The sequence below is a fragment of the Triticum urartu genome, chromosome 5 (genome assembly GCF_003073215.2).
Source record: "Triticum urartu cultivar G1812 chromosome 5, Tu2.1, whole genome shotgun sequence".
NCBI lineage: Eukaryota > Viridiplantae > Streptophyta > Magnoliopsida > Poales > Poaceae > Triticum > Triticum urartu.
The window spans coordinates 292,005,666-292,016,604 of record NC_053026.1 but is presented as its reverse complement, the minus strand read 5'-3'; the positions used below and the strand labels follow the sequence as shown (position 1 = coordinate 292,016,604).

The window sequence follows — 10,939 nt, the reverse complement described above, 5'->3', positions numbered from 1 at the left end:
CACCAGGCCGCTGCCTAACCTGTGCCTCCCACCCCGATCTTGCTGTCAGATCCGGATGAGCGCGCCGCCACCAGCCCCACATCTACGAAGCCGCCTCCGCACGCATCCATGGAGGCACGAGGAAGACCTCTAGGAGCGGTAGGAGGATCCATCGGCGGCCATCAGGCCATCCGCCGCCCGGATCCGCTCGGACCCGAACCAGATCGAGCGGCCGCAACGGGCGCCACCACCTCGCAGCGCACTGCGCAGGGCCATGCCGACGAGCCCTGCGCTCGCGCGCCGCCGCCACCGTAAGCACCGTGCCCCCCTCTCCCACCCACTCCGCTGTGTTTGGATGTGGAGATTGAGGGGTAGAATTGTGTAATTGGGTGCGTGCGTTTGGGTGGTCATAGACATTGGACCGTGATATTGGAAGCAGCCTGGGAACACTTCGCGCGCTCTTCCAGAATTCTTTGCTCTGGCGCTCGGTTTTGGGCTGATTTCGCTCGACCGCCCCAGAAGCGAAAAGGGCTCGCGCGGGACGAGGTGGAGAAGCGGCGGCACGCGGGGGCGCAGGTGAGCCCCGGCCTCGCCCCTCCCCCTCCTTTCCTTCTCCGGCCAGCACCGGCCTCCTCCCTCTCCACATCTCCCATGCAGCACCCCCGGCACCCGCCCCCATCGCCCATGCGGCCCGCCCCCATCTCCCCGGTCGGCCTGCATCTCCGGCCATCCGCCTACGCCCCATCCGGCCAGACCTCTTCCTCCATGCCTCTTTGAACCCGTCACTCTCACCCGATGCATCTCTCACTGAGATCCCCTGCCTTCTCCCCACCCGATTTGGCCCCTACCTCGTCGCCTGTCACCTCCTCTGTAGCCACCGTCTCTCCCATATATCCCTCTGTCTCATCAAATGATTCAGATCCGATGGCCTCCCCACCATATCTCGACCAGATGTGAATATTGCCATATTGTAAATACACCAGTGCAAGCTATGAACTTCGATACATATTCAGATGCTAACAAATTGTCTCTCATAAATTTGCAGGTTGTTTAGCTGAGGCAGATTCAAGGTTTGTTCATCTATAATTTGTGTTATCCTGTCATATGTGATGTTTGTTTGCTGGTAGAATAAGCAAATAAATTTGCCTTGCCATAATTTGTGCTATCCTGTCATATGTGATGTTTGCCTGCTATCCTTTCATATGTGATGTTTGCTTGCTATCCTCAAATGGTTCAGATGTGGTGTGCCAAGTCAGGGTTTATTAATCTCTGTGATGGAATGATACATAATTTTAGAATGCTTGCTGCACCATGTCTTGGGTTATACTTGTGTGTCTAAATAATATATTATTTTGGAATGCTTGTTGCACCATGGCTTTCTATATTTACTTGCGTAATTGAATGAGGCATGCATGGCTAATTTCTGAAATCTCTACTATTAAAGGGGGATCGAACATCGTGATGGTTCGACCTCCCCTCGTGGTTCGACACCTCGTTTGATCCCCCCACCTCGTTGGACACGTATCATTGGGCCACCTCCTTCCCACGATCCATCCACGAGACCATGATCGCCTCTCGCGAGAACCGCAACGATCTTTTTACAGCACCTCCCACACTTCCAACCCTCCGGTTTACAAGGGGAAAAACCAAAAAAGAAACAACCTTACCCACGCATGCACGTTTCCTATGCAATCCAGAACTGCCGCTAGACCAGGCAAAATCAACGCACCGGTATGCACACATCTATACATGCACGATCTGCTAGGGCTTCTCCTTATTTCCTAACGACCTGACCATGCATGTTCCTCCTTCCTGGTCATGCTCGCCATCGTGCCAGACGGGAGGCCGCCATGTGCACCGTTTCAATGGTGTTCCTCCTCGAGGAGCGCGTCACTAGCATGACGCGGGCGGGGAAGTGGTGGACGCGCAGGGTTCACGCCTACGTTTGGGGTGGCCATCGCGCTCTACCTCCTGGCCTCTGAACTCACCAGCATCGGTCGCCGCGGCGGCGTTGTCTCTATCGTCTTCATCGAGATGCTCCTGGTGGTCCTCTATAAAGCCCCGAGCCCTGGGCAGGGTTGATCGTCGAGGCGGAAGCGGCTGAGGCCCGGAGCCCCCTCGAATTGCCACGACTCATGGAGGAGCAGAAAACAAGCCGGCAGCGTGCCTGAGCTAGGGCAGTGGCGGCTGCAATCCAGGTAGTTTTTTTCCTCATCTCTTATGCTCATTCTCTCTTTGTGGTCTACAAGGGCGTGCTACGGCTGCGCGTACAGACATGGCCATCGCTCTAGCTACATTCATCCCGGTGCAGGACCGGTCGTCTCGGCATCGCAGAATCGCAGGCGAGGGCGCCGGTGACGGCTGCCAGGTGCTCGTGGGGCTACTGAAGGGCGCGGGCGAGGCACATGGTTGATGCTCGGGACAGCTGCGGAGCGGCGTGCGCGAGTGCAGGGCAGGCAGTAGCCAGGGCGGCGGGAGAGGACCTAGGACACGTTGTGTTCATGTAATCATCTTGTTCGTCTCTCCCTTTTGTTCGTCCTGTGTGACTATGTTTTCCTCTTATATCCTGTAGCTCTAACTATGCTTTCCTCTTGCATCCTGTAGCTTTAAGAACGACTTGTGCAGGTAATTTATTTCTGGTCACCAAAACAAGTTTGTTCTTACACTTTGACGTTATGATTTGTCATTATTCACTAACATTGAGAGTACTAATGGGTAGCATGGTATGATCAAGAGAAGGGAATAATTTTCTACAGGTTATTTTGTTAATGATAATGACACGAAATCACCATGAATATTAATATACAGGAGGGAGTACTATTTTATTGGTGTCATTTAATATCTAATTATTTTGTTTCAAATAAAGTACCAAATTTAGTGATTAATTTTTCTTTACCGCGTCATGCACGCATCTCTAATCTTTATGGTGTTGGCTGATGTACATAGACTGTACATGGAACCTTTATGATCTACACTGCCAACTACACCATGTGACAGATTGCTTCAATATAGCTTTTGTCTGCGACGCAAAGAAAATGGTGTGACATGGAGAAGGAAACGAATTGTCTAAGTAATAGAGTTGTCACTTAAGTTTCAGATTCAATTTTAGTCTTTGAAAATTGTTATCTAAAAAATTTATTCATAAAACTTAGAGCTCATAGAACTTCTATGATACGCCTAAATAAATAATGTATTCGCTATAACCAAACTGATCAAATTATATTATACTCCAAAGTAAAGCACATCAAACATTGATAGTGCAATAATTTGATCGGTAACATCTCTCCCGTGGCAACGCACGGGTATTCGACTAGTGTAATGTAGCTGCACCATGTCTAACTTGGACTTGGTTGATTACATAAACGAGGAGAACAAAAGAAGAAAGAGGAGACGGATAGTTTTGACCAAACTGTATTTTGAATCGTTTCTTCTTGGGATAGCATATCTTAGTACGCAGAGGGCACCAAGGGATTTAGGGAGCTTTAGTGACGATGAGGAAAAAAAACATTCATCGGAACTATTTGCTAAAAGGAATGTATGATGGGGCAGAAGTAACATGCTATGATCAGCTGCGTTTAACTAAAAGAAACTTCCATAACTTATGCACCATGTTGCGTGAGAGGGCTGGTCTGTTGATGTTGAATTAAAAAATGGCTCTTGATGGATATTATGTATGCATGTTGCTACTTATAATCTGATTTAGTGTGTATCAGACTTCTAAACTTGTTGTGCTAAAACTTGTAATGTGGCCTCTTTTGTGTAAGACTTCTATAATTTGTTGTTGCCATCCTTATGAGACTTCTCACTTAATCATGTTATATTATATATTGTCAAGATAATCATATATGCTGCTGTTACATATATCTATTCCTATTTTTCGTGTTTTTTGAGAAGTTGATGTTGCTCTCAAGTTCACCATAATATGCTATTGTTTGCTACTGTTGCATACAACCTATTTTTTTGTATCTTTTCACAGTAGATGTTGTCAAGTTCATCATAATGTACTGCTGGCCTGTACCATCTTTTATGTTTTATTTCATTTTTTCATTTTTTTGTAATACATCATTTTTCAAATATATGCATGTGTTGCTCAAATTCCATTTTCAAATTTGTACGGCAAATTGTGTTCCCACATTTTTAAATGTCCAATTCCAAACTATGTGCATCCAAACATGATTGGGCATTGTTCCTTCCTATGAATTCCAAGAGCCCAATACATGAACATCCAAACACCATGTGTGGCATTGAAGCTCAATATCAATGTCTTGGGATATTTGGCATTGGAGCCAATTCAATACCAAGGTCCTCAATGTCTACATCCAAACACAGCCTCAGAGATGTGGTTTCGCGTTGGTGCTTTAGTCCTCACTAGCATTTACCTTGCCACCGTCAATTTTTTGGTGTGATGGTTTTTACTACGAATTATTAAAGTGATGATAACACCGTTGCATTTCAGCATGAAGGAGCAATAATAATGCGTTAGATCATCGCCAACCCCGCTATACAGTACTCCGTACTTCAATTGCGTACGCAGCATCACATGTAGTCTCACGTCTGTATGGACACGCACACCCATCAGACCCTCGCTTCTTCGTAGCATGAGACTGTTCTCTGATTTCCTTTGTTTCCCGCCGTCAACTGGAACAGCAGCACGGGTTGAACGAAAAAATGTTCAATCTCCAACGATCAAGCTGAAATAACCTACCAGCCCTCGTCGTCGGACCTACACCATCACCGGTGGCGGCGGCGCGTCGGCTCGCCCGGCAAGCTGCTGCAGGGTAATGGGGCGGCAGATGCTCGTGTCGGAGTCCGTCGACGGCGGCACCGACCAGGCCCAGTCCGCGAGCAGTGTGTTCACTGTCTCCGTGACACTGTACAGGTCCCACCAGACGTGTCCCTGCGGTGTGGGGCACGCCATCTCCCTCGTCAGGCACCCGATGGTGCCACCGAACGGGCCCAGCCCGCAGCACGCGTCCCTCGCCTCCTCAAACCCTGCAGGCTCCAAGGATTCACATAAAAACTTCATTCTCATTTGATCAGATATTCAACTAATAACAAGCAGAAAATCGCTAGGACATAATGACAACAACTAGTATGGGACGGAGGGAGTACTTCCTAACCTTGTCGTTTAGGTCGTGCTAACTGCAATTCGGATCGCTCTGAGTACTACTCCTATGTACTATCATTGCACCGATGAACATGACTTTCTGCATCTTAATGAGCGTCAATCTACAGATAAAAGGGCCGCGAATCCAATAATAGGGACGGCTAATTACTGAGCCAGCGCCCGGCCACCCTGGGCAGTTGCCCGGGCTCCCTGCGTACGCTGACGTTGTACATGCGGTGCCACAACTGAAAAATTCATGTCCGTATACTTTATTTCCCGGGCAGAATTGTTTTGGCCCAAAACTTAGGCACACTTTGGGCTTCTTGTGGCAATGGGCCTCGTGAGAACTAAGCCTAGCAAGACTGAAACGTCTGTTCGGCTGGTTCATGTCCAATTTTGTTGCGCTGATCGCTCCGCCTCCTCGTTCCTTCCTTTCTTTCTCACGTATCGCCAACCGCCAGGACCGCGTATCCAGGAGATAGACTGGCCGCGAGCAGAGGCTGGCCGCGCGCCGGCAGAGCCGGTCCATCCCCAAGAAGGCAGAAACCGATGCATCTTAACTACTCGGCTCCTCCATTGTGACTAGGTAAAATTGCTAACTGATCTATTCATGTGGGGATTAATCGACATACCTATGGCTTAAATTTGAGATCAAAGCATGGGGAATTATCCAGGGATGATTGTGACTTCATGAAATTAGTTTTGCTTTAGGTATTTGTTCTAGATGTTTGCTTTAATATAAAGCGGGGGAAAAGCCTTTTTCGTCAGTCATTTGTTCTACATAGTTGAATGTTTACTTCAAAATTCTAAATTATACTCACAAATCACAACACTTAATTTTCATGTATTACAAATCCATTTCTTAATCTTGAAGGACGTTTCGATTATAAATTGGATATCTATAATTTTGTCTGTAACATGGCAAATTTGATTCGATGCATGGCTCGGTTCTATGACTTTTGTTGCCAAGTCTCAACGTTATTGTGGTCTATCTACTAAATTCTGCTATATTATATGTTAGTTCACTTTAAAATACATTTGTATGACTACCATATGTTTGCATTTTTACATCAACGTTAATGTGGATTTTTGGTTTGAATGTTTGAGGATATTTTGTATATTGCATACATGAATACCTGATTTCGATTTCTAGATTAGTCACTTAGACTTAAACTCGCCCAGGCTTCACAAAAGTTATGGCTCCACCACTGACTATATACGTAGACCTCACAGCTTATTCTGTCGTTTCGATATTGTACAAGGCACTTTTTGACCCCAGAGAGAAGAGAAAAGAATGTGACCATCTATGTTTCTTGTCACGACAACCAGTTTCTATTGAAATACTATAACTAGAAAAAGTGATTTTGCACACAACTGATCAAGAAGGTAACTAAGAGCATGGTTAATAATACAGTCAACTGCTAGCTATAAGGTGTTGTTATATCATATATAGTCAACATATATAGTCACTCATACAACAAAGTTAGCTATAAGGTTGGTTCTAAGATTAGTACTTTTTCACATCTTCTCTCTATCTCTTTTCTCACATTTATTGCACCTGCCTTGAAGCACGCATATAGTCAGGCTCTTACATAAGAGCCCACTCCCCTTATTTTTTCATGTCTCTCCTCCACATTGGCAAAATTACCATGTAAGCCGGCTATAAGCCCACTATTGTACTTGCTCTAACAAGTATTTTAGTTCTAGTACTAGTAACTAGCGGGGTAACCCGCGCATTTGCGCGGCTAGGCTCAACACATATTGTTTTGTCTTCAAGATATTTCAAAAGTTGGTGCTTATTATTTTACTTGTAAATTTTATTCTCTTGAAGCTATAGTGTTCGTGCGGTGAATTATTATTTAAAAATTTATGCATAATATATGCCTGGCGGAAACATATGATTGCATTTTGATATAAATCTTCCGATGGTTGTATTTGGTCTTTGGCAAGGTTGGTGATAATTTTTTTGATGTTATTCGAGTTTTTAACCTACCATGTGAAATCATTTACTTTCATATTGATCTCTAACTTCCCTCCTCCACTCCTCCTCGTCGAGCAATGTCTATCTCTTCAACAACATATATTATTTGTGAACCATTTTATATAGGATTAAATCGAAATATTGATGGTTATACATGATCTTAGTAATCTATTAATCCACTCACCCCTTGACATGATGGAAGAGAAGACTTTACAAACTACCATCAGTCAAGCATTTGATTTCCTTCTATTGGTTGGCGTGTAAAATTTGAATTTGGCCAACGGATATGGCCCCACTTGGTACACACTTTTCATCTTTTGAAAAAAAACACGTGCTAGTTAAATTGATATGTGAATTTGAATTATGGTTTTTTGCCTTTGGGAACAGCTGAAATCTTATCGACAGAAAGAGAGAAAAAATATATTGGTTTGAAGGCCAGCCATATACCCATAAAGCTGGCCCATAATTTTCAAAAGTAAGAAAAGACATATTTATAGGTTCCGGAAAATTTTGAGATAGTGGAAGAGAAAAAGAAATATAGAGTTAGAGACCATTTATATACCTATATAATGGGAGTTATTTTCAAAAGTAAAGAGAGTCATATTTGTAAATTTTCAGAACATTTAAAATACATATCATGTGTACTTGTAGATGTGCTCTATACACATGAGTAATTTCATCATTTTTAAATATATTTATTTCTGAACTACGAAAATAAATAAAAAATGTGCATATGTAATAGTAAATAGTACGTGCATTCTACAGATATATTTTTGCTTTTTAGCTTATAGATAGATAAACATGTTTATTCACGAAATTCTACCTACGTGTAATGAGCAGCTCCCTGCAAAAGAATGAGCAACTATCTGTGCATCTAGAATAACTGATCGGACTTTTTACCTAAAGATTGTGCTTGTTGTCTTTTAAAGTGGGCTCATAAAGCAGGCTGGACCCATTTGTGAACTGTAACTTTGCATTAGTTAATTAATATACATGCATGTGCTAGCTTCTCATTAGTACTACACGCTAGCATACACCGACTGTTTTTGTTTTATTTTACAGCCTTTGGGTCTCTATTAGTGAGGGAAGTAAGCGTATGCATAACCAAGACTCTGAGCATTACGTGCCTCTTTTTTTTACGTGGCGTGGAAGCTTTAAGCGTGTATATTTGGAATCTTCAAGTAAAGACGCCACAGTCCAATATGTTCGTACATACATGTTAATCTCTTATGTAATTTATTTTAAATCTCAACTGTTATTTTCTTTATCAAACGATGCAAAAAATATTAACATATGTGGATAACCGTGATGGCTTGTTAGTCTCTTATTTTAATAATATAATAATAGATAGATTTCATAAATATAATTACTGTATTCTTTATCTACCAAAAAATGCTTTCTGTATATAAAGGCATTGCCGTTCTTAGAAAAACAAATACATACTATATTTTTTCTAAATAACAGAATTATAGTGTCCATCCAACTATTGAATTTTATAGTTCTTTTACATGCAAAAAAATCTTTTTGCCTGTACAATTTCCGTAGTCTCTTGTTTTAATAATAATATAATAGATATATTACATATATATAATTATTGTATTCTTTATCTACCAAAAAAATGCTTTTTATATATAATGGCATTGCCATTCTTAGAAAAACAAATACGTACTACATTTTTTCTAAATAACAGAATTATAATATCCATCCAACTATTGAAATTTCTAATTCTTTTACATGCAAAAAATCTTTTTCACTGTACAATTTCTGTGGACATTTTTTTGGGAAATACGACTCTGCTGCGTATTTTCCTCTATAATTTTTGTGGCCATTTTTTTCACCCGTGTAGACTCTGAATGGTTGATTCGTATTTGCAAGCAATATATATTCTAGCTGTCCTACAGTTCCTTATTACTTTGATGTTCCCCAGCTGAATTTCATGTTGCATGCAATCCACGCTCATGCAAGCAAGAGCCATTATGCCTTGCCTTCTGCATGCAAATTAAATACTTGGAAGATAGCATCCAAACGTTACGCTGTACGTATACGAATTACCATAACATGACCCGTATAGTAATTGGACTTCATCCGGAATCCGTTTGTATTAGCATATGGACTCTTCTTGCCTATAGCCGATGGAATAGGTTCACGTACATACTCTGTTTTGCTGGCTGGCCTTTCCAAGCTCACATCACGCTCCATGAAAAAAAAATTCAGATCACCCAATCACTGCCGTTGATTTATCATAACTCTATCGTTTTAATAATATAATAGAAGATTGGTTAAGACGCTTCGATCACCGATCAACCCAGCTAAGTTTGAAAAACAGGCACAGCATGGCTCACATGGAACTGATTGAACACCCGGTAGCAGCAGGTGTTCATTTTTCCGAATGTGTTTGCAGAAACAAAAGAGCGCAATGCGGCAAACGTCGACTCACATTGGTGATCACATACAAAACAGATAATTTCGGTTAGTAAAAGTAATGTTACCATAGGCGGCCGGATTGGTGATCATCTCCATGACCCCCTTGTAGACGTCGCAGAAGACGATGTCGGCGCCGGGCAGCTCCGGCCGGAGCGCGTCCAGCTGCGCCTCCACCCTGGCGTTGTACCCCTGGACGAGCTCGTTAGCCTCCTCCACGCACCCGCGGCCGTCCACGAGGTGCAGCCCGTCCCACATCACCCGCGGCGCGCACCCCAGCGGCGGCACCCCCAGCACCGCCACCCTCCTCACGTCCGCCTCGTACAGCTCCTGCACCGCGCGCGCCACGCGGCCGGCCAGGAGGCGGGCGAAGCCGCGGCGGCCGTGCTTGGGCGCCGACGCGTCCGCCTCGGACCCGCGCGCGAGCAGCCGCGCGTACGCGTCGGCGCCGAAGGACACCACGAAGACGGCGCCGGCCGCGGCCGCGGACGCCTCGCCCGGCGTGGCGGCCTCGAGGCGCAGCAGCTGCAGCGTCTCGGCGGCCAGCCGCAGCTGCTGCCCGACGGCGCCCATGCGGAACACCCCGGCTCCGCCGCTCTCGCCCTCCTCGCCGCCGAAGTTGACGCCCATCGCGGCCGCGGCCGCTGAGCCGTTGAGCGTGGAGATGAGCGGCGGTGGCGGGAGCTCCATCTTGGCGGCTGCATGCACGCACGTGATGGTGCGCGAATCAGGAGCGGAGCTGGTGGGGTTCAGTGGAACGGGGGCGTTCAAGGTGCTTACCAAGGATGTCGGGGAGGAGGCGGCGGCGGCCGGAGTGGAAGAGGCAGGGGCTGGAGAAAGAGGAGGGGGGGGTGAGGTTGAGGGACAGCGTGGTGGCGGCACAGCTGGCAGTGGAGTCTCCGAGGACGAACATCGCAGTGGCTGGAAACGAGTCGGCGGCGCCGGAGGTAACGAGGCGGAGGAAGAGCAAGAGGTGGAGGAGGAGGAGAGCCATGCCTCTCGCGTTGCGGCGCCAACACAAGTAGGCTTGGCTTCGCGGGAAGGTCCGGGCTGAGCTCCTGAATTCACTAGTGTATTTGAAATTTTGGTGTCTACAAAAAGGTATTTGAAAATTTTGAAACATACTCGCATGATATTTGAAAAATCAATTTTGGATATTTCAAAAAATTCTGAATTTCTTTTATGAATGTATAAACAACGTATGAGACTACAACCCCTAAAAATCAAATCTAAATTCGTAATACAAATTCAAAAACAAAAAAGACAAATCTAGCATGACTAGTGTCACAAAAAGAAAAAAGCAAAATTGACACCATTCACATCTGGATTTGTTTTTTTTTTTGGTTCTCAATGTGCATTTCGAATTAGAAGCTAAAATTTCTAGGGGTTGTAGACACATTTCTTGTGAACGTCATGATTTTTTAAAGATTTTTTGAAACATTTGAATTTGT

The 10,939-nt window shown here is 44.7% G+C and overlaps 1 protein-coding gene and 1 long non-coding RNA gene across 6 annotated transcripts; one reads left to right on the top strand and one right to left on the bottom strand.

The window, feature by feature from the left end:
* Positions 1-395: 395 nt before the first annotated feature.
* Positions 396-2,676, top strand: LOC125508643. 5 transcript variants are annotated; one of them, XR_007283690.1, is made up of 3 exons: positions 396-555; positions 1,025-1,049; positions 1,424-2,676. It is a non-coding gene; the product is annotated as an uncharacterized LOC125508643 (long non-coding RNA). The 5 variants fall into 5 exon arrangements; XR_007283686.1 differs by having other exon boundaries at positions 403-555; positions 1,817-2,676; XR_007283688.1 differs by having other exon boundaries at positions 404-555; positions 1,025-1,710; positions 1,817-2,676.
* Positions 2,677-4,702: 2,026 nt separating this feature from the next.
* On the bottom strand, positions 4,703-10,482 carry LOC125506991 (GDSL esterase/lipase At1g71250-like). The gene is made up of 3 exons (XM_048671695.1): positions 10,269-10,482; positions 9,557-10,186; positions 4,703-4,971 (listed from the first exon to the last, which is right to left on the bottom strand). The coding sequence occupies exons 1-3, from the start codon at positions 10,480-10,482 to the stop codon at positions 4,703-4,705; spliced, it is 1,113 nt and encodes a 370-aa protein (XP_048527652.1).
* Between the last annotated feature and the right edge of the window lie 457 nt (positions 10,483-10,939).